The following is a 24339-nucleotide window of genomic DNA, read 5'->3' on the forward strand; positions in this document are numbered from 1 at the left end:
TATACTTTACACTTGACTTGCAGGAGTTTATGGTCCTTCCTATTTTTGTCAGTAGGATTTGAATTCCAATTTTCAAAAGGTATCTTTTTGTCTCTAACCACCTTTCCTACCCTGTGGTCAAGCCAGGTTAGCAGTTTTTTGGTCCTCTTACTTTTTTATTAATTCTTTATTTGGGGTACACACATAGTCTGAGCCTCCATTTTGGTGTTTTAAAGAAGCTTCCATGCAGCTTGTAGGCATTTCATTCTTACGTTCTGTTTAACTATCCTCCTCCTTTCTGTGTAGTTCCCGTTTTTGAAGTTAAATGTCATCGTGGTGGGTTTCTTCGGTGTTATCCCCCCGACAAGGATCTTAAACTTAATTACATTATGGTCACTATTTGCAAGCAGTTCACCTATATTCGCCTCCTGAACCAGATCCAGAGCTCCACTTAGGACTAAATCAAGAATGGCTTCTCCCTTTGTGGGTTCCAAGATTAGCTGCTCATAACTAGCTGTCGTTGATAGAGTCTAGAAATTTTATCTCTGCATCCCATCCTGACATGCTCCCAGCAATATGGGGATGGTTGAAATCCCCCATTATTATTGCGTTTTCTGTTTTTGTAGCCTAATTCCCCTGAACATTTCACAATCACTGTCACCACCCTGATTAGGTGGTCGGTAGAATATTCCTACTGCTAGACTCTTATTGTTCAAGCATGGAATATCTATCCACAGAGATTGTATGGTAGGTTGATTTACTTAAGGTTTTGACTATATTTGATTCTGTGCTTTCTGTCAATATGGCTCCCCGACCAGTGCAGCCTACTCTCATTCCTATATATTTTGTGCCCGGGTATTACTGTGCCCCACTGGTTCTCATCATTCCACCAAGTTTCTGTGATGCCTCTTAGATCAATATCCTCATCTAATACCAGGCACAAAAGTTCACCCATCTTAGTATTTAGATTTCTTGCCTTTGTATATAAGCACTTATAAAATCTGTCAAAATTTAGTTGTCTGCTTTCATGTGCTGTAACTGAATGGGACTCTTCCATTTGACTGTTTCTCTTCAGTTCCTACCTGTACTTTATCAATGTCTATCCTCTCCTCTTTACTAGGATATAGAGTATCCCCTTTAATAAATCCTACTTTGATATGTAATGGTTCTCACTGCTAGGGAACTCTTCCGGATATTCAGCCTGCTTCTTCCTTTGTAAATCTGAACTTGTTACACTTAATTGCACCCTTTCTAGTCACCTCTCCACCTCTTTATTTCTCTCGAAAAAAAAATTAAACACCCTCCAAATAGTCACAGAGGGTATCGTAATACTCACCAGTCAGCACTCACCATTTGGATCGATCTGAGAATAGACTTCAGGATTGGCCACTACACCCACGGTGCCAGCAGAGACCAGGAGAAATCAGCGGCAAGACTTCCACTAATTTCAGTGGGTGCGTCAGGATTTCACCTCTGATGCTGAGAAGTAGATCTACACTCACCTAGCTCTGATCTAGGCTTAGACCTACTACAATGAACTGAGCCCTGAGCAGACCTCTCCCTCTTTAGCTCACTCTTTGGCTTTTGGCAAACCACCACTCCGACTGTATGGGTGAATCTCTACGGCCCACTCAAACCTTTATTAGACCAACTATAACATAACCCTACAGACATTTGCTGGTTGCCCTGCCTTACCATACTCTTTGGCAACATAAAAAAGCCTAAGGCAGGGAAGGGAAACTATATCTATTATATACATATATAATCTTTTATTATAACTGTTAATTTACAGGGTTTACAAAGGTGCATTTAGTGAACGACGGAAAAAACAAAGGAAGTTTTACTTGCTTGTTAATTGTCACATAACAATTGCTATTCTTTAACTCACTAGCAACATATTCAATCTTTTAGATTAAAAACAAAGGGGACAAGTGCTGCCGGCTTGAATTAAAGCTATTTCAGCACTAATGCTGCTCTTTTGCCTCGATTAGGCACAATAGCCTTTATAAATGTGGAGAGCAAACTTTATCTTTCTACAAGTAGATTTAATATAATAAATGCCAGATGTTTGCAATTTGAGTTATAAAAAGATGGTTTGTTTCCATTCCAGAGCGTGTCAGATCATCCCATTCCCCCCCGCCCCAACCTCCTCCTTTCTTTTTTCTACCCAAACTATTGTGGTTCATGGAACAGGCCACTGCATAGATGAATCACTAGTCAAAGCTCGAAATAATGATGTGGAAAAATTAAATATAGCATTTTGAAAGAAAACAGAGACAGACAGCCATAGGAAAAGAGAAAGAAAAGAGAAAACACACCTTGGAAAAAGTCTACCTGTCAAAAAGTATAATGCTGGCTTTATTAAACCAAACAAAGAAAAGTGCAATTCTGTTCACCAAAGTGAAAAACAAGGCTAGATATTAATTCAAGTCACTCCCAAGGAAATGATTATGTATCCCAAAGCCTTGGGAAGTTCCCTATTTGTAATTCTAACAGACTGTAGTAAAAATCGTTAATAAACTCAGGTTGCTTGACTGGACATTTTGTGAACTAGAGATAAGTACATTGGTTCTGCAGTAGTTTTTAGGCACCTGTTTGATGGTACCGAATACCATAACCCACGGTGACATTTCAAAGAAGAAAATTTCAACCTGAAAGCAAAGCAAATGCATTAGACCTACCCATTGATCTAGATCTAATGGCCATACGCTGATCCCATCACTCAGACTCGGTAATATCCTACTCTGATATCACCACAAGGAGATCAATGGAACTACTTATGGAGTAGGGTTCTTATTTCCAGGAGCCACATTCAAGGACCAAGACCCCACTGTGCTAGGAGCTGTACAAACACAGAATAAAAAGAGGGTCCCTCCCCAAAGCATTGACAATCTAGGTATAAGACCAAAGACAACAGGTGGAGCAATAGAGAACGACGAGACAACGCTACTCAGCACAAGAGACAGGGGTCTCAACACATCAGCAGCCAACCCGTTGTCAATGTTTTCACAGGCCTCATGGCAAACGTGCTACTCCATATGAGGAAGGGCACCAGAATCTGGCCTCAGGCTTACTCAGTATAACTCCAGTTACTAAAGACTGACTTAAAAACCACTGCTGTGCAAGTGAGAACAACCACTAATCACCAAATCGTTTCATTTGGTTCTCAACCGATAGGGAAGAGGATGTTATTAGAGAAAAATCAATGGGAGACTTCCGGAGGGGTTGCTCAGAACTGGTGTTGAACGAGCCCCCAGTGAGGAAACCTCCTGCCCCTCCCTTCAACCACCACTTCTTGATGATTACTCCAGCTTTTTTTAAAACTCGAATGCAGATGGTGGCAGAGCCGCCGCAAAGGGAACTGGAGGTTTGATTCATTGTTAATTTTGTGGGCTTTATTTTGCAATAATCCCTAGATGATGCAGCTGTGACAATGACTAATACATGAATAGGTTGCATTTGTTCAGTTTCCTTCATCGTTAGGAGAATTACAGGGTAAAGAGTTAATATTTCTTCCATAACACAATTCCTTTTCGAAAGGCTTACACACTTTAAAAGGCAAGAGCTAATTTGGGGGTTTGCTTAAGTGTAGTGAGAATGAAATACGTTAGCAGGGTGTGATTAGCATCAGCAGGAGCAGCAATAATATCTCACATTTCTATTTTTCCATCCATCTGAGCCCAAAGTATTTTACAGATCATGGACCCAATCCTGGAAGATAATGAGAATATGATGGGAGTGACAAGTGCTCAGCATCTCACAGGTGCTGGCCCAAAATAGATTCATCAGTTTCATCACTGAGATGCTGCCCCCTCTGGGGTGAAACACAGCAACTGTTTTAACAGCTTGTATCGCTTCACAACAGTTTGAGACAGGAAGGAAAGAATACCGTACCTGGTTTGAAACTACTGGGGAGTTGTAGGGAGGCAGAATGGACAGGATATGATGGGAAACATTCCTGCTCTTGCAAAGCGATTGCACAGCTGATCAGGAATTCCTATTTATGTCTCATGCAAAAGACAGCACCAGCATCAGCAGAGCTTCCCCGTCACGCTAGATGATCACCATGGTCCCTTCTGGATTTCTAATCTATTACATCTAAAAATCTATAACCTGTCCCCATGCTGACGTATGGTTCAAATCAAACACACAGGAGTTGAGTAGAACCCAGTGGATCACGAATACCACGCTGGATTTTTCCTTTTCAGCGTCCCAGCCAAGTATAGAACAGACGCTTGCCCGCTTTAGCTTCTATGAGCTGCCAGTACCAGAGGGGTAGGTGGAATCATATACTCCAGTAAACCCATATGCGGGCTTCAAAAATTAGACAGAGATGCTGACAGTAGCTCCTGCACACAAGATTCAATACGTTTCTTTGGGTACAAGTAAAGGGGAGCCTGACAGTTCACATTCCGAGTCCCTAGCAGGCACAGAAAAACATTAGCAGTCTCTACTCAAGAGTCTCCATGCACCAGAACACAGGGAGTGTGCTGCAGGTCAAGAGCAGGTGGACCAGTGACAGCAGGGATGAAGCTTTCACAGAGACAGCTCCCGCTATCTCTGGCTTGAAGCCAGCATGGTATTGAGGCTCTCCTCAAAAGTAACAAATGTACCCTCTCCCCTGGGCAACAAAAAAAAAAAGTTAAATGGAAGGGGATGAGCAAAAAATTGCACATATTCATCCTGCCAGTACTGACTCCAACAGAGACACCCAAAAGAAAAGCTAGTCAAAAAAAGAAAGAGAAAGAGAAAGAAAAGGAAAAGAAACGTCTGCTTTGGTTCTCGTTCCTTCATTTCATTTCTATTATTAAATTCCCCTATTAACTGCTCCCGCTCTTGCTGGTATCATATTCACCCAGGGTGCCAGAATACAAGGAAAAGACATTGACAGCAGTAATTATAAGATTTCCAGTGATGTGCCGCCATGAGCGAAGGTAGCAAATTTTGTGAAGCAAGTCCACAACGCCTCTGACAGAGAAAATACGGCACTGGATTGTACACTGGGAGAGGGGTACCCATCTCTAATTTGGAGGTCCAGGAAATAAACCATACGATCGGATGGCATCACAACGGTCTTGCCCACCTGCCATCCGTAACAGAGAGGATGAAACTACAACACAGAGGGGCAACACAGGCAAATTGCCGGAACCCCACAAGTTCTGCTACATTTGCATTTGTAGAGTGTTGCCAACTATTGGGATTTTATCACGAGTCCTGTGATATTGGTCTTTTTCCCCAGCCTCTGGAGTCATGAGAATTTGAGTTTTCTTTTTTTCTGAAATCTAGCCCAGCCATGGATTTTTTGAGGCAAGTCATTTAATCTCTCTGTGCCTCAATTCTCTATCTGCAAAATGGTGAGGGAAGGAAATAGTACATAGCAGTATTTGTGAAGTAATTTAAAGTCACCCCAAGTCTCCGTCCTGCACTGAAATTGGAGCAGAGACCACAGCGCTGATTACAGAACAGTGAAAGGAATGAGACCACAGCAGGAGGAAAATATTCTTCATTCGTTTCTATCCTTGAGATCTATTGCCGGTGCTCTTCTTTCGACACAAACGCAGTGAGTCCCCTTCCCCTGATCACTGTTACGTTACACACACAGTATTGCACGTATAAACAGGGAGCTTTCTGAGTATATTCAGAGAATACAGACCTGTTCCTGTTGAAGTCCACGGGGGTTATGCCTCTGACTTCAATGAAAGCAGGATTAAGTCGTTTTTCTCCTAAAAGCACATGTTATTCTGGGCAGAATTTTGTCTATGAAGACAGAGAGAATATTATTCTATACCTACTACTAAGGAGGCCTGATGGAGTCCTCTGGTTCTGAGCATAAAGCTGGAACCCGAGGAATGAGGTGTGGAATGATTCACAGAATATGAGTGGCACAGGAAAAAGGGCCCACCCCCTGCAGCTCTCATTGACTTCAATACTCACACCTCTCAGGATCAGGCCCACTTGGAACAAGAATATTTATGCCCTCGGGCTAAGCTTATTAAAATGCCAGGCACTGCTACAGAATCTTATAAAGTGAAATGAGAACACGGTGTAATAAGGTATCAGGGAAAATGATTTATGGTGTGTTCCTGGATACAGTTAAGAATAAGAAAATTCAATCCACTCCTCTAGTTTTCATGGACAAAATTTAGGTAAAGAACCAAAATCAGCAGCTATAAGGACACAGGAACATGTAATCTGAACACATATGGGCAGACCGCAGGCCCTGGTCTAAGCTGGGGAAATTTACATAAAGAAACGGCCATCGGTTACCCTGACCTGGAGTTAGTCCCGGTTGGGGCCCCTGCAGCTTCTGGCATGTCTAATACACACACCTGCGAAGCAGGTCTGACTGCATGAGCACCGCTCATGTTATGGCTCCCCCTCATGTTAACACCAGTGGGATTTTGTTTGTTTGGTAAATGTTCACAGTACAGATAATTCTGGTAGGAAACCGATCGCTACAATGTAGCAGACTTGGGTCTCGGTTCCAGCCTCCCATAAGCTCCCTTCATCTTCTTCCTGCCTTGGGTCAACAAGGCTCCTCTTACACAACACCCTTGTGTGCAGACTTGTACCTCAGCAACCTCTTGATGATTCGTTAAGTGCCATGTAGCCAGAGCATAAAAACAGGGATAAAAGTAGCAGCAAGATAGCAACGGAAAGAGCAGCTGGTCGGATGTGCAGCCTAACCTTGGCAACAAGGGTGAAGAAAACCTCAAGTGGCGAAATGAAGAGGAACAATCAGAAGCTGGTTCCATTAAAGAAAGTCTGAAGATCACTGAGCCTTCCTGCTAAGATCCTGCTTTGAACAGTGCATGGATGTGCTGAACAGGACAAAGAAAAAGGCCATTTGGAGGCACAAGTGCATGGGGAAAGCATTACCGAAAAGAACATGCCATGACATGGTGACTTTTGTTCATGTTTTCCAGACCTTAAAATAGGTAACACTGAACAAGAAAAGTCTTGACCTACATCGATAACAGCTGCCACTCCACCACTGAGAAACTAAACACAACAGAACAAAAAACCAGCAGCAACTGAGGCCCAGATTTTCCAAAAAACTCAGCTCCCAGTTAGGCATCAAAACAAAAGTGCTCAGGACTTTGGCCGTTGGCCCCCCTGTTGGAAATCAGGACGTAAGTGTCACAATGGGGAAAGCTGGAGCTGGAAATCTTAGAAAATCTGGCCCCATAGGGTGGGAGTTTAGTGCTTGAAAATCTGGCCCGGTGTCTGTGAGCCCTATAGAAACACGACAGCATGCATCTTCTGCTAGGTTTCAGGGTAGCAGCCGTGTTAGTCTGTATTCGCAAAAAGAAAAGGAGGACTTGTGGCACCTTAGAGACTAACCAATTTATTTGAGCATGAGCTTTCGTGAGCTACAGCTCAAAGTGAGTTGTAGCTCACGAAAGCTCATGCTCAAATAAATTGGTTAGTCTCTAAGGTGCCACAAGTCCTCCTTTTCTTTTTGCATCTTCTGCTAGCGACACAGCAGAACCTGAACAAGCACAGGATCAGAACTGTGGTTTTGTCTCTTCTTCTGTTTCTAATGGTACCCGGAGGCACCAGGTAGGCTCAGAGTCCCACTGCAACAGGAAGACCCACTCTCTGTCCCAATGAGCTACCAAATCTAGTTGAAAACCAGATGAGTCAGTATCATAACCCGTATCAAGGAAGGTAGAGTGTTACAACCACCCACTTACATAGTCTAAAACACTAAAATGGTATTTTTAAAACAGGGTTATCCTGCTATTTTGGTTTAGCTTTTGTTTCCCTTTTTAATCATTTACCTACTTCCAATCCTTTTTATAGATAATTTTAAAATGATATCTATTTCTGCTTAATATATTTTATTAGCTTCCCCTGACACCCCCACTTTTTATAACTGGGGGCAGGAGAGTTAGGTGTGAGGGAAAGGCCGAGCTCAGGTCAGGCAGCACAGCGTAGTAGAAAAAGGATATAACAGTAAACGTCAACAAAAAGTATCCAAGTGCAAGTGGAGGGGCCAAAGGTTTGATTGGAAGGCAACATGGTTCATGTCACTGCCACTTTCCATGTCATGCAAAGAGGGCTCTGCTCTGGCAACTTTCATCAGCACTTTCAATTCACTCAAGAAAAACACAGGCCGATCAGCCGAAGAAGGTACAGGCTGTACAAGTGACACGTCTTAAACGAGATGTTAGCCCAGAGGACGTGGCTTCCCCAATCCTACAAGTGACAATCTGGAGAAACTAGTGAAGAGCACGTGCTGGCCTCCATGAGAAATTCGCTGATATTGCATCTGCAGCTGCTTTTAAATGGGCAATTGATTTTAATGATACTGATCTGGCAGCAGCTGCTATGCCAGGGCATGATTTGTGAGGCTACGTCTGTACCCCTACAGCCTTGGGATACTGTTCTGCAATATTCTGCTTGCGCTATACCCCTTTGCTTCCAGTCACCTTTAGCAGAATGACTTTGTAAACTGTGCACCTCTTCTCAAGCCTTAAGGAAACTAAACACCCCTCTGAAGTTACTTGGGGGCAGGGAGTGAGAGACTGAAATATACCAGTGTCCAAACGGGAAAGCACAGCTCTAAGTAGAAAGAGGCACGTATGAGAATGGAAGAACAAATTCAGGCAAGATGACTGGGCGGGCTTCTTTGCACAGGCAGCCATCAGCCAGCCCCCCAGTGCCTCCCAGGCTAGATTGTTGAAACAAAAACAAATCCAGGTCATTGAGGAAATAATTAGGGAGCATTGCTGAGACAATGAAGCGATAAAAAGGGAATGAAGCATGATGGGCTAAATATTCTCTAACGGCCCAGCTTTCTCTCCGGGATCCCAGAACCCGAGCATTCTTATATTCATATACAGTCTAGAGAATAGGTTTGGACGGGCTGGCTGTTGGCAGGACTTCAGCAAGCTGCATATCACACCACACCCCTGAATAGCTCTTCCTCATCACCATTAGTCTGCCAGGCTCCTCGAATGACCATGTGATCTCCAAGACAAGACATGGGCCTGATGCTGAAAAATGCTGAGTGCCTCCTACAAGGTGCTGTGTACACTTATCTCAGTGGCTTCAAAGGGACTGACTTGCGAGTTTCACCTCTTGGAGGGCTGGGTCCAATGGGAAGTGGTATTCCACAGGGAAAGAGTCGTGTCACGTGTCTCCAATCTGAGCGTTAATCACAGGAAGCTTCCCTCCCCTGTGCTGTTCAATTATTATCAATTCCTCCCTCCCCAAGAGCCGCATGGTACAAAAAAGACATGAGAGAAGAAGATAATATGTCCCTCCCATCCAATCACCTCCGCAGCAACTCCAGGGGAAAACTTCTTCTCACTTGAGCCATGTAGCCCACAGCCATGAAAAAAAAAATTATCATCAGAGCAGGTGAGCATTTTTCAACTAAATTTTTTCCACCACAAAAATGAATTTTGACATTGGGAAAAAAGGTTTTCTATTAAACCTTTCAATCTTAAGGGGGAAATCTCTAACATAAAATAAGGATTTTCATTTCGTTTCTGTTTGAAATTTTCATTTAATTTTAGTTTTCAAAAATCAAAATGTTTTTGAAATTACAAGCATCAGAGGGGTAGCCGTGTTAGTCCGTATCCACAAAAACAACGAGGAGTCCGGTGGCACCTTAAAGACTAACCCATTTATTTGAGCATAAGCTTTCGTGGGTAAAAAACCCACTTCTTCAGATGCAGAAAGCTTATGCTCAAATAAATGGGTTAGTCTTTAACGCTCCACCGGACTCCTCGTTGTTTTTGAAATTACAGATTTTTGTTCTTCCCTCCCTCTCTCACCCATGTCTTGTCAATGAATGCAACAGAATGAGTGAAGTCTACAGGTTGAGGGATTCTTTTTCACTTTTTACACTCTCTTTTTTAGTTTTCCTTTTCCACTCTGCAACTTTTAAAAACTTCTCCAACTTTTGACAAGTTAGAGTGTCAAAACTCTGCTGTTCCAACTTTTCAAAAGCTAGGGATGTTTTTAAAAAGTTCCAGAGTGGCAGAGCTTCTGAGCTTAATTTGTTTGTTTGTTTTGGTTGGGTTTATTTTTTTTTTTGGTTTTTGGTTTTTTTAGCTGCTCCATAACTTTTCCAAAACTGGAGAAATTTTGAAAACTTGCAGGGGGGGAAAAAGGGAAAAACTGACTCATGAACCATACCCCTCCCTGTCCAAGACATGATTTATTTTATTGCACTCTTGAGGAAGACCGAAAGGAAAGGGGATCCAGAAAATGCAAAACCCGAAAATTAAAAACTGAAGTTTTCCGGTTTTCAAAAACTGAATCAAAATGAAATTTATGTTTCCTTCTGAGGTTTTCAACCAGCTGTGATCATCATCTATTTTTGTTATTCTTGTGCAAACAGAACTCCCATCATATGCCAACAAGTCAGGAGTCCCATCTCTCACAAATTACAATCAAGATGACCTGAAGAAGAGCTTTGTGTATCTCAGAAGCCTGTCTCTTTCAGCAGCAGAAGTTGGTCCAGAAAAAGATATCATCTCCCACACCTTGTCTCTCTATTACGATCAATGGAAGAAGCCTTGCCACTGACCCTCCTGGACCGATTCAGAACACTGGAGGAGCTTCTCTGGGCGAGTGATGGGAGCTGAGCCCCAGAGGCACTCTCAGTTGAGTGTCCCTCACTTTGGAACTTAATCGTTCTGCTGGTTGGGTCCACAAGACACTCAACTTCAGAGCATCACGATTCAGCATGCGGCCCAAGTATCTGATTGAGTGTGTTAAATGTAGGGTATTTATAAAGTGGTAGATGGAGGACGGCCAAGGTATCGGTGGTTATTGTTTTGTCCTGTCAAGCCATGTGAGTTCAGGTTTTGTTTTAATTATATAACATGTCCAGATGCTGTTGCAACAGTCATATAAATATCCACATAAATAATTATTCATTTAAAATATTAATTCTTAAGAATTTGGGATACTAGGGGAGCCGTAATGCTGAATTCATCCAACTGGCTGGACAGCAGTTCTGCCAACAACTTGCCCTATCATCCTGCCACATCCCCAGACTTAGTACTTTGCATGGTACTTCCCACTGAGCCAGCGCAAAAGCCCTAACCCTCCCCATGCTACGGAGCATGTCGTCTTTGGAAAAGGAATGGCCTTAGAAAGTGGATGTTGGCATCAACTGTTAAGAAAATAAGATGGGGCCCACAATGATTTTTTTATCTTTTTTAAATAATGTGAGGATAGCTAGAAGGAACACGCTCAAAAGCTACCCCAAGATTTTCATTTGAACTGCTCTGTAATCAGGTAACCTCAAACAAGGTGTCAGTAATGTAGAGTAACTCATCAGCATCTAGCAGAAGGGGCTAATTCCCCTAAATCAGATATAAATCAGCTGTGAACCAGCTGAGCAGCGAACAGCACAGCAGCTAACAGAAGGAGTTTGCCTGAGATCTTCCTGAGAGGAGGTACGCTAAGGGCTGCATTAAGGAGGCTGTGTTGGTGAGTATCTGAGTGTTTGTTGTGAGGACAGTTTGACTGTGTGCTTGATTGGTTGTTTGAAAAGGGCGAGAACTGGGAGTGCTTTGTTCCAGGTGAGCCATAAGTGGGCCTGACTGTATAAAAAGCCAGTCAGCTGCGAACCAGCTGAGCAGCGAACAGCACGGCAGCTAACAGAAGGAGTTTGCCTGGGGAGAGCCCACTGAGGCTTACATCTTGCCGGATTCTCCGAGTAATTACTACAACTCCTGTGGAAGCTCATAGAAGGAAGGTAATATGGATGGGGGGTGTTCAGCTGTTGTGACCTGCACTGGATGTGCTGTGTTTGTCTTTCTTCCACAGGACAGAAGCGACTTTGTCTGTACAAAGTGCAAGCTGGTCTCCATATTGGAAGAGAAGGTTCAAGGTCTGGAGCAACAGGTATCGACCCTGCGTTGCATAAGAGAAACTGAAGATTTCCTGGACAGACGTCAGAATATGCTTCTACAGACACAACATTCTGAAGATTCAGAGCAGGCTGCGCAGCGGGGACAGGAGGACGGTGAAGAAATTTGGCAGCATGTGAGCTCCAGAAGAAAAAAGGGGAACGACCATGTACCAGCAACGCCGGTACAGGTAAGTAACCGTTTTCATGTTCTCTCCACGGGTAATAATGCGGAGAGGGGACCAGATGATACGTCTGAGGGAAGGGAGCAGAAGGAAACTCCACCGATTGGAAGGCATGAGATGCACTGTCCTAGGGTTGGGGGTTCCACGACCACCGCTCCCAAGCGAAGGAGGCGGGTGGTGGTGGTCGGGGACTCTCTCCTCAGGGGGACTGAGTCATCTACCTGCCACCCCAACCGGGAAAACCGAGAAGCCTGCTGCTTGCCAGGGGCTAAGATTCGCGATGTGACGGAGAGACTGCCGAGACTCATCAAGCCCTCGGACCGCTACCCCTTCCTACTTCTCCACGTGGGCACCAATGATACTGCCAAGAATGACCTTGAGTGGATCACTGCAGACTACGTGGCTCTGGGAAGAAGGATAAAGGAGTTTGAGGCGCAAGTGGTGTTCTCGTCCATCCTCCCCGTGGAAGGAAAAGGCCGGGGTAGGGACCGTCGAATCGTGGAAGTCAACGAATGGCTACGCAGGTGGTGTCGGAGAGAAGGCTTTGGATTCTTTGACCATGGGATGGTGTTCCAAGAAGGAGGAGTGCTAGGCAGAGACAAGCTCCACCTAACGAAGAGAAGGAAGAGCTTTAAACTAGGTTCACCAGGGGAAGGAGACCAAAGCCCAGAGGTAAGTGGGGAACTGGGATACCGGGAGGAAGCACGAGCAGGAGTGTGTGAGAGGGGAGGGCTCCTGCCTCATACTGAGAAAGAAGGGCGATGAGCGGGTTATCTCAAGTGCCTATACACAAATGCATGAAGCCTGGGAAACAAGCAGGGAGAACTCAAAGTCCTGACACAGGCAAGGAATTATGATGTGACTGGAATAACAGAGACTTGGTGGGATAACTCACATGACTGGAGTACTGTCATGGATGGATATAAGCTGTTCAGGAAGGACAGGCAGGGCAGAAAAGGTGGGGGAGTTGCACTGTATGTAAGAGAGCAGTATGACTGCTCAGAGCTCAAGTATGAAACTGCAGAAAAACCTGAGAGTCTTGGATTAAGTTTAGAAGTATGAGCAACTAGGGTGATGTCGTGGTGGGAGTCTACTATAGACCACCGGACCAGGGGGATGAGGTGGACGAGGCTTTCTTCCGGCAACTCGCAGAACTTACTAGATCGCACGCCCTGGTTCTCATGGGAGACTTCAATCATCCTGATATCTGCTGGGAGAGCAATACAGTGGTGCACAGACAATCCAGGAAGTTTTTGGAAACTGTAGGGGACAATTTCCTGGTGCAAGTGCTGGAGGAACCAACTAGGGGCAGAGCTCTTCTTGACCTGCTGCTCACAAACTGGGAAGAATTAGTAGGGGAAGCTAAAGTGGATGGGAATCTGGGAGGCAGTGACCATGAGATGGTTGAGTTCAGGATCCTGACACAAGGAAGAAAGGAAAGCAGCTGAATGCGGACCCTGGACTTCAGAAAAGCAGACTTTGACTCCCTCAGGGAGCTGATGGGCAAGATACCCTGGGAGAACAACATGAGGGAGAAAGGACTCCAGGAGAGCTGGCTGTACTTTAAAGAATCCTTATTGAGGTTACAGGGACAAACCATCCCGACGTGTAGAAAGAATAGTAAATATGGCAGGCGACCAACTTGGCTTAACAGTGAAATCCTTGCTGATCTTAAATACAAAAAAGAAGCTTACAAGAAATGGAAGATTGGACAAATGACCAGGGATGAGCATAAAAATATTGCTCAGGCATGCAGGAGTGAAATCAGGAAGGCCAAATCACACCTGGAGTTGCAGCTAGCAAGAGATGTTAAGAGTAACAAGAAGGGTTTCTTCAGGTATGTTAGCAACAAGAAGAAAGCCAAGGGAAGTGTGGGCCCCTTACTGAATGAGGGAGGCAACCTAGTGACAGAGGATGTGGAAAAAGCTAATGTACTCAATCCTTTTTTTGCCTCTGTCTTCACAAACAAGGTCAGCTCCCAGACTACTGCACTGGGCAGAACAGCATGGGGAGGAGGTGACCAGCCCTCTGTGGAGAAAGAAGTGGTTCAGGACTATTTAGAAAAGCTGGACGAGCACAAGTCCATGGGGCCGGATGCGTTGCATCCGAGAGTGCTAAAGGAGTTGGCGGATGTGATTGCAGAGCCATTGGCCATTATCTTGGAAAACTCATGGTGATCGGGGGAGGTCCCGGACGACTGGAAAAAGGCTAATGTAGTGCCCATCTTTAAAAAAGGGAAGGAGGAGGATCCTGGGAACTACAGGCCAGTCAGCCTCACCTCAGTCCCTGGAAAAATCATGGAGCAGGTCCTCAAGGAATCAATTCTGAAGCACTTAGAGGAGAGGAAAGTGATCAGGAACAGTCAGCACGGATTCACCAAGGGCAAGTCATGCCTGACTAATCTAATTGCCTTCTAAGATGAGATAACTGGCTCTGTGGATGAAGGGAAAGCAGTGGACGTGTTGTTCCTTGACTTTAGCAAAGCTTTTGACACTGTCTCCCACAGTATTCTTGCCAGCAAGTTAAAGAAGTATGGGCTGGATGAATGGACTATAAGGTGGATAGAAAGCTGGCTAGATTGTCGGGCTCAATGGGTAGTGATCAATGGCTCCATGTCTAGCTGGCAGCTGGTATCAAGTGGAGTGCCCCAAGGGACGGTCCTGGGGCCGGTTTTGTTCAATATCTTCATAAATGATCTGGAGGATGGTGTGGATTGCACCCTCAGCAAATTTGTAGATGACACTAAACTGGGACGAGAGGTAAATATGCTGGAGGGTAGGGATAGGATACAGAGGGACCTAGACAAATTGGAGGATTGGACCAAAAGAAATCTGATGAGGTTCAACAAGGACAAGTGCAGAGTCCTGCACTTAGGATGGAAGAATCCAATGCACTGCTACAGACTAGGGACCGAATGGCTAGGCAGCAGTTCTGCTGAAAAGGACCTAGGGGTGACAGTGGACGAGAAGCTGGATATGAGTCAACGGTGTGCCCTTGTTGCCAAGAAGGCCAATGGCATTTTGGGATGTATAAGTAGGGGCACTGCCAGCAGATCGAGGGACGTGATCATTCCCCTCTATTCGACATTGGTGAGGCCTCATCTGGAGTACTGTGTCCAGTTTTAGGCCCCACACTACAAGAAGGATGTGGAAAAATTGGAGAGAGTCCAGCGGAGGGCCACAAAAATGATTAGGGGACTGGAACACATGAGTTATGAGGAGAGGCTGAGGGAACTGGGGATGTTTAATCTACGGAAGAGAAGAATGAGGGGGATTTGATAGCTGCTTTCAACTACCTGAAAGGGGGTTCCAAAAAGGATGGCTCTAGACTGTTCTCAGTGGTAGCAGAGGACAGAACAAGGAGTAATGGTCTCAAGTTGCAGTGGGGGAGATTTAGGTTGGATGTTAGGAAAAACTTTCACTAGGAGGGTGGTGAAACACTGGAAAGCGTTACCTAGGGAGGTGGTGGAATCTCCTTCCTTAGAAGTTTTTAAGGTCAGGCTTGACAAAGCCCTGGCTGGGATGATTTAATTGGGGATTGGTCCTGCTTTAAGCACAGGGTGGTACTAGATGACTTCCTGAGGTCCCTTCCAACCCTGATATTCTATGATTCTATATACAATGGATGAAATTCACTCCCATGCAGACACACACAACACGTGCAGGACTTGGCGGTGAAAACACAGTGTGCTGGCTCACAGCACAGGGGTCAGTTTCACCCAGTAAGCACCCTTGTATTTAGCAGAGATCGCATGGAGAACTTGCCATGCCACCACACTCCTTTTCAAAGGTTTCTTACCATCACTCCCCGGCTGTTTGTATGGATTGTACTTTGGCTTTGGAGCAACAACAGGTGCAAACTTCTTTGGCATCTGCTGCGTGGACACAGAGATGCTGGGGGTCCCAAAAGCGTGCGTGGTCTCCATTCTCGCAGTGACGTGACCAACGGGTTCATTGGTGTTCTTTGGCGGCAGCCATGATGGGTGGGACATGGTTCAGATCTGGGGAAGGATGAGGGGAAAAAAGAACACATGCACATTAGGTTTTTAAATTGGAGGGAAAAAAAAACCTAGGAACTTCTTTTTATTTATTTGTAAAATACAAATACACAAAAACCTTGGTGTATGTGAAGGTTTCTCTTTACGGCTTGACATATGAATTTGCCTATTTATCCCTACAACAGTATGTCAGAGGCAGCAGCTTTGCCCTCTCAGCAAAGCGAGCTAGAATTGAGCTGAATTCCCCCGCCACTATTCTTAGAGATAGGCCCCCTCCCCAGATCAAAGCTGAAGCATGCTAGCAGGACCAGTGGGGAGGAATTGGCTCCACCTCCCTCTGGAGTTTCAAACAGGGGTTCTCAGCAGGATGGTTGCTTCCGATTCCACAGCCCGTTCAAATCTTAGCCTCCAGAGCAAGGCTGCCACAAAGAGGGACCACTAATGAAACTGTGTGGATGATTTCCCTGCTGTGAAGGAGGGCGGGTGGCACCTTGGAAAATCTCTGCGTGCCTCAGTAAAACGGGGATAAAACTGCCCTAGCTTTGCAAGGATGCTGTGAGAATATATTCCGCAGTGTCTGTGAGGTGCTCAGATACTATGGTGAAGAGTGCCCATGCAGACTGACAGGGGCTTTTGAAAATTTCACCTTAAGTCACCTAAAGAGCCTTACTCCCCTATTCAAAGCGCATTCAGGCACTTAGCAGCCACAATCCCATTGAGTCTCAAGGAAACTTCTAAGGCCGATATTTTCAAAAGCAACTGATTTGGATGCCTCCGGTTTTGACATCCAACTCAGGACACCATAAAGCATGCAGATTTTCAGAAAGCACTGGACACCAACCCTCTAATAATCAGGCTCCTTTCAGAGCCTTGAGTTGGACACGTGAAAACTGAGGCAAACAAACTCACTAGTTATTTATGTAATTCTTGGCTTTAAGCATCTAAATCACTTCTGAAAACCAGATTTTAGATGCTTTGGAAAATTTGACCCAGAAACATCTGTCCACTGGGGACTCCACCAAAACCAACCAATGCATTTCCACACAGGCCATCAAACAGCCATCCGATGTCAATGACTTTCAGTCATTATCTATCTAAGATGAATATGAACAATGGCAAGGCGGCAAAGGTCACATATTCCTTTACTAGTCCCCTGTGGCATCCACTCTCCCAGTACTGAAGGGGTTAATTAATTTTGCATCCATTGCGTGCCCTCACTTCAGCCCCCCCATACTCTTGTTTAGGTTAGGAGAATTCCACAAGGCAACAAAACCCAGCAGGCTCTGGAGACTGGATTTGGAGAGGTTTCCTTTGATCAGCTAAAGCAGAAAGCATGGGAAGAATCAGCGCAGGAAGAAGACAGAGCCAGGGACAACATTCTCTGATCACCGTGGTGAGAAAACATCTCCAGCTGTGATCGGGGAGAGAAGCCAGTCTCTGGCAGGATTTGCAAAGAGAGCTGCTCTCCCACCACAGTTGCAATTGCATTCCAGCGGGGCTGGTGCGTGAGGGAAGTTCCAGCTCCCCAGAGAGGAGCACATTAATTGGTGAGAACTGTCCACTGAGCGGGGCTGGGTGAATGCTGCCAGGTGTACAAGCCCGTAGAGAGAAATCATTACTGAACTCCGCAGGGCTGCAGCGCTCTAACCACTGACACAGCTCTGCGGTCGCAGGCACAGAAATCTATTTGAATGTCTCTCACGGAGGGGTTTTCTTAAGCCAGGAGTGGCAGTCACAAATCACCTGTTGAAGGTCAGCAGCTAGAATCTGAAGAAAAACAGGCAGCTACCAGCTCCGCTGGAGACCAAACATCTCCTCACGGACTCCGCTGCAGAGCCCAGCTGCCGTACCACAGGCCCTGCGGACACAGGCACACGCTTGGGGCTGTGAAGCAAACGCTTCTGTCCCGTGCGCCTCACTTGGCTCTACGGAAGGCGTTCCAGCAGCATGGTGATACACTTGGACACATATTGAAGCCTGTCCTAACTTGGTCATCTAGAGTTCACTCTGCAGAACATATTTCTAAAGATTAGAAAAACAGGGACCAGGTGTGCCAAGCTTTAGGACCCTGGGTGGGGGGGATGCGGAGTTACTCTGCTGACTCACCGTGACAGGCAGAACAGCTGCGTCTCACTATTTCCCCCGAGAAGCATAAGCAGCAGAGTCCACCTAAGAGGCAATAGGTGATAGAGGGGGATTCCTAAAAATACAGCACTGAAAGAAGCCCAGGCTTGTCCTGTGTTTGGAAGTACAGTCCAGTCTTAGGGGTTTGCTGTTTGAGAATACACTCAAGTCTGTGGAAGGGGGTGAAGTTTTGCACCATACCTTATTGCATGTGTCTTTGCAGTGGTGGGCAATAAAAGGGGCACCGGCCTATTCACACCAGTGCCTTTCTAAAATTAATTTAATTAGAATTGTATTTGTTACTGCCACGGATTATTTATTCCAGATAGCAACAACTCCCTACGTGAGGAGTTAATTCCACGGAAAGACTGGTTGGTAAGGATAATCTTGTAGTCAAAGCACAGGATAGAGTTGGGGATCTGAGTTCTACCCCTGCCTCGACCATAAACCCCTGTGGGACCTGCACCAATCCATTGCACTGCTGTGCACCTCATTTTCCTCATCTTGGATCTAAACGTTCAGTCCATAGTTTCCGTCCTATCCAAGGGCTCGTACCCAACTTAATTCACCCAACACAGAAACCACCCCCACTAAGAGGAGACCAACCACTGAGGGAGAAATAAAACGTCACAGGCCAGCTGGTGTCAAGTGCTGCCCCAGAGAAGTCAATGGTGCTGAGCACCTGGCGGGAACCAGGCAGCTCTAAAAGAAGACAGCAGAAGCGCCACAGGGTGCCCCTGAACTGGACTCTGAATTTTATGCTCCCTAGTGGAGCTGCTGCGATGCAGCACCCAACACAATTCACACCAGCAACAACTCTCCGGTGGCAGAGCCCCAGCAAACCGAGTGACCACCGCCCAACCCTGCTGCTTGGTCTCATATTACCAGATGACAGCGTCATTCTGAAAGCAAGAAATGGGAAGGCCAAGTCCACCCGCAAGGCCAGAGAGGAAATTCCACTCACTGCTCCGCCCTGCCCAGCTACCTGCTGTTCCCAGCGCCAGGGTTTATGGAACCAAAACCAAGTTATCACCGAAACAAAGAAGATCCCCCTCCTCTTCCCATGTCCCCACAAGCTCCAGATCAAAGTGACCAAACCACGCTAACAGCCTGGGGGCAAAGAAGGGACAGCCATGAAGCCCCTCAAACCGGAGGGCCAGGAGGAATAATCATGCCGCACTGCACCCAGCAAGCACTGTTGAAGGTGCCCTGGAATTTAGGTCCAACTGGGCTGGGCGGGGAATGCCCAGCATGTACATGGCATCTGAAAGATGGCACATCACACAGCACAGCGCCCCCTAGCACCGCACTGGGGCACTATCTCACTACAGACTCCGCAACAAGTGTGCCTACAAAGCTGTTCAAGCTATGTCCTGCAACTCCTGATTGGTCTCCCACCCACACAGTGACATGGCCCAGGGAGCCTGTGCCACCTGAGAGATTCGCAACACCAGGTAGCCTGGGCTGAAGGGCCAAATTAGTAATGCCAATCTCAGCAGCAGCGATGCAGTGCAGCGACAGAACCTTGCAATTAATGAGACGAGAACATATTAATGTCCAATTTGGGAGCATAGCAACCGCACTGCTGTATCTGAGCCGGCACGTGACCCTGGCTCTCCTATTCTCTAAAGCATTTTTTCTGATACTTTTATTATTTCCCCTTTAGTCTTTTCTGTTCCTCCTTTGTCTCTCGCTCATCTTCTCCTGTGTATTTTGTTCTCTCTTCTCTCTATCTGTGCCCGTTAAGATGTCCCAAACAAGTTCCCTTTTCCCTTACGTGTCCCCAGCCCTGTTTCCCTGACACAAGCAAAATTCATCCACTCACGTTGCAAGTCTCACAAAATACAAAAAGGAAAATGACTGACTCCATTTTTTTTAAGCAGGTAAAGACAAACTTTGCTTTTTTAAATGCAGATGTTAGTGTGACTGGTTAGATGGGCAACAAGAGGACAGGTGCGGTGCAGGATAAGCGGACAGCTCGAGCTCTCGCTCAGTGCTTCTCAATCTTGACCTATAAAACTTCTACTAGTCCAGGCACAGACCCTACGTGAACACTGTAGACGCACCACAATCCTACTCTGCCACACCCCTGCCAATGAGGTCAACCACGCAGCCATTTCACAATGGAGACCAAAAACCAAAAAGGCACCACTTGGGTTTATAACTTAATGCTGATAATGTAAACCCCAGCAAATCCATAACCCTATCCAAATCTGAGTTGGATCAGCTCATTAAGCCCACCAACGCATCTCATGAACATGAAACTAGGTCCTACATTCAGCTCAGACCTTCTCACACCTACCCACCAGATTTGATTTTTTCCCAGGAAGTGATAATATACACCCCAGAAAATGTGAGATTAGCATCAATGTCTAACTATGAGGTTAGCAATTCATGCTTCCTACAGATGCATCTCCAAACACTTCACTGAATTAGTAATAGTTACAGAAGTGATTTTTTTTTTTTGCCTGCTGTAGTTTTATGCAAACTGCATGTTTTTTAATAGCTCACTACTAGGTACAGGACTTCACAAGGGGATGAAGAAGAAATCAGTGGTGAAGGAAGTGAGACACTAAGAGAAGGAGAGAGAGGGGGCCCGGTGTACGACAGGAGGAGGAGGTTACAGGGGCAGAGGGAGGCAAGGCACTGGAACGGGGGAATGTGGCAAAAGGAGCATCAGGATGGATGGCGTGGCAGAGCGGGAGCAGTGGCATGACAGCAGACATGCAGGCAGACTGACAGCTGTGGAGAGCTGAGGCAGTGAGGGTAGGGAGCACGGACCTGATGTTGGAGACAGGAAATCAGCAAAGGGATTCAAAGAGGGGGTGACAGGGTAGAAATGGAAAGGAAGGATGTTGACAATCATTATTGTCCGTGCCACACCCCAGGCAGCTTTACACACTCCTAAAGTGAAATACGTCGTGTTCCTCCTTCCAGGCTACCGTCATTTTCAGTGAACCACCATCAGACTCGCTGTGAAGTCCTGTGGCTCTCCACTACACCTCCACCACCCGGGGAAAACTAATGGCTCTCAAGCACCCTCGGCCTCTCGCTGTCTGAGACCGTTACTGCTAACCCACACGGGACGACTTCATGGATTGAGGGTCTGCTGCTGCTACCACTAAGGTCAACGGCTGGATCGAAAGCTCGTACTGAAAAGCGAAGCTGCAGATTACATCTCCTGCATCCCCGTCGATTCTTCGCCAAGAAAATCATTCTGGATTTGTCAGCCAGTTTCCCTTCAATGAGTCCCTCCTGACAAACCTGAATAAACCAATCCATCCCAAACTTGCCACGTTCTGTCTCCAATTATCCCCCCAACAGCGAGACCCTAACCCCTCTGACTCCTTCCACAGACTCCCCCTTGGCCAGCATTTCAAGTACAAACTCGTTGCTCCCACATTCGGTGCACTACAAAATCCTGTCTCAGCCTGTATCTACCTTCCTCCTATCTCATGCATGCACAGGCCCACCATTCTGACAACAATGCTCCAATTATTTCCTTCTAGGCTCCTAACTCTGTACCTTCTCCCATGGCGTTCTCCATCCATGGAACCCCCCCTCAGTAATGCCGGTTTCCCAAACCGCTACCTTCTCCTCAATCAGTTCCCTCCTAAAACCCTGCTTCTTCCATTGATTCTAAGGCCAGATGAGACCATTATGAGCATTTACACTTTGGTAAAGCAGGCCATAAAATCTCACCCAGTAATTTTTGCATCAAGCCCATAACTTGTGTTTAACTTCAGATAAAGACTTGACTTATTACAATGGAGAATCCACCACACCGCTAGGTAAGTTCATCCAACAGTTAATTACCCTCACTGACAAAAGTACACCTTGTTTTAGTCTGAATTTGTCTAGCTTCACCTTCCAACCACTGGATCTCGTTATGCCTTTTTCAGCTCAATTATTTAAAGCGCTGTCTATTATCAGAAATCTCTTCTCCACGTAGGTACTTGTAGACTACAATCAAAGCACCTCAAACTTCCCTGGGATAAATTAAATAAACTGAGCTTCTTTAGTCTCTCACTCTACGGCAGGCTTTCCTGAAATTGAATTATTCTTGTAGCTCTTTGCTGAAACCTTTTCTAATTTTTCAACTTCCTTTCTGAAGTGTGGACACTGGAACCCAACACAGTATTCCAGGTCTGGTCACTTAAAATTAAACGGGAAAAACGGTCAAGTACATTGCAAGCGAAAAAATACAGCCAATAAGGTGCTGCTTTGTTACAGGGCCAGCTGCCTCTTGAGTGCCCCCTCAGAAGTCTGTCTGTCACTCTGAGACAACCTATCTCTGTCTCTTTGGGGACTTCTTAAACAACTGCACACCCCCAAGTCCAAGGGTAATTTAAAACATTCTACTCCTGGGGTTCAGTTTATTTAGTTTTTCTACAGTCTGGCCCTCCAGGGCCCACCCCCAGTCCAGCATCTGTCTCTCTTTCCCTAAGGTAGGGAGTCCTCAACTCTCCTTCCCGGGGCTGGGTCCCAATTCAGTCACCACTCCCAGGCTTCACCTGGCTGAAGCTCAGCCTTCTGGCTCTAACTTGCAAACTCCCCTGGTGTCAGGGTCCCCCTCCTGCCTTAGCAGGCGACTACTCCCAGCCCGCCTAGCTGGGGCAAGTTCCCCTGGTCTCAGGGTCTTCCCTAAAGGAGCCTTTCCGCAGTCTCTGCTAGAGCTTTCCCCTTCTCCCTGCAGGTTCCCGCTGCTCCTTGAGGTGAAATAACTTCTGGTGGGCCTCTTCAGCAATCAGGGTTGGCTAGCTCCAGGCCCCTCAGAGCCTTAAGGGGCAAGTCACCTGTAACAGCACTCTGTGAAGCTTGGTTGCCCTTACCTTGAAGCATTCGGTATCAGGCCACTCCTGAAAGTGGGGAAGTCAGACTGGATGGGCCAATGGTCTGATCCAATATGGCACTAACCTTAAGTACCAACGATAAGTAACATTAAGATGAATGTGCAGAATCAAGCTGTATAGATAAGGAAACTAATTGGCTCCTGTCCTGTCATTCAGACAATCTTAAAGCCATAATTCAGAGAATTCTAGCTATAAAAGAATGTAGCACAACAGGGACCTGGAATTCATCAATCCCAAAACGAGACCACATTATCTCCAAATGTCAGCCCAGGTATATCAAAGAGCATAACACTAAACAACAACAAAAGCCTGGCAAAGTCTGTTTTGCTTTTAATTACTGGATGCCATTCATCGCTGAAAGAAAGCAAAGGGCTAACATGAAGAGGATCCAAACTCAATTTACCCTCAGATCAGATAAGCAATGGAAGGCTAGAGTACCAATTTACCTCCACTCGAAAACGTCAGCGGGTTCGTCTCCAATGGAATTGAGACAGGCTGACTCTTCCGTAACGAGACTCTACCCAAATAAATCTTAATTTCACCTTTCCTTTTGCAACACAGTCCAAATGCTCCTCGGGAGTTGCTGGGGCTGTGGGGGTGTAACAGAATGAAGGATTTGTCCTTATAGTACGTAAACTGTTTATGGAAGCCATGGGTGGCATCTCATGGGGAGAAATGTTTTGTTTAAACCAATGTGTATTTCTAGACAGCCAGCTCCATCCTTCATCTAGACTCTCATCTCCTTCTATGCCTGTGCCTCTAATTACCACTCCGTCCTTAAAATCCACCAACACCACGGAAGTGGAACCTCCCGTCAGCTGACTTATCACAGGGCTTGATACAGAGCTGTAATTTTCCATACAAGTACAAGGCTTTCTTTGGACTATGTGTGTGTAACTTACACTGTAAGCTCCCGCAGGCAGGGACTGCCTTACTGGGAAACTCCAGGTGCAGCCAGAAAACCCCACTGTGGTTTGGCTCTGCTAGCAATCAGGGATGGAGTCCTGCAAAGATATGGCCCTGCTGGGTGAACTAACACTCCAAGCGTCCCCACTCCCCTGTTCACCTAAGTGCCCGCAGCCACGTCGCTGTTGCCCTATGGGCAGGTGCACCAGCGCAGCAGGGGTCGCCCACACACCCTTCCCAACCCTCGTGCAACACAACTACACAGGAAGAGGCATATTCTGCCCTTACTCCCTCTTCCAGATCATTCACGGAAACAAGTCCTAGCGTCGAGTCACATGGACGCCTCTCCCAACTCAATATGGTGCCATGTATGGTTACCCTGTATGTACAGGCTTGTAGCCTGTTAGTCCATAGGAC

At 46.0% G+C, this 24339-nt stretch overlaps 1 protein-coding gene across 1 annotated transcript in view; it reads right to left on the reverse strand.

Moving 5' to 3' along the window:
• LPP (LIM domain containing preferred translocation partner in lipoma) overlaps nucleotides 1-24339 on the reverse strand; it is a 432571-nt gene that overhangs the window by 245154 nt on the left and 163078 nt on the right. The window contains exon 5 of the mRNA XM_084639858.1: nucleotides 15841-16042. Within this exon, the coding sequence (XP_084495984.1) occupies nucleotides 15841-16033 (193 nt within the window). The 5' untranslated portion in view covers nucleotides 16034-16042. The remainder of the gene's footprint in view (nucleotides 1-15840; nucleotides 16043-24339) is intronic.

This window comes from Lepidochelys olivacea, assembly GCF_965140295.1.
Source record: "Lepidochelys olivacea isolate rLepOli2 genome assembly, chromosome: 9".
In the NCBI taxonomy this organism is placed as follows: domain Eukaryota; kingdom Metazoa; phylum Chordata; order Testudines; family Cheloniidae; genus Lepidochelys; species Lepidochelys olivacea.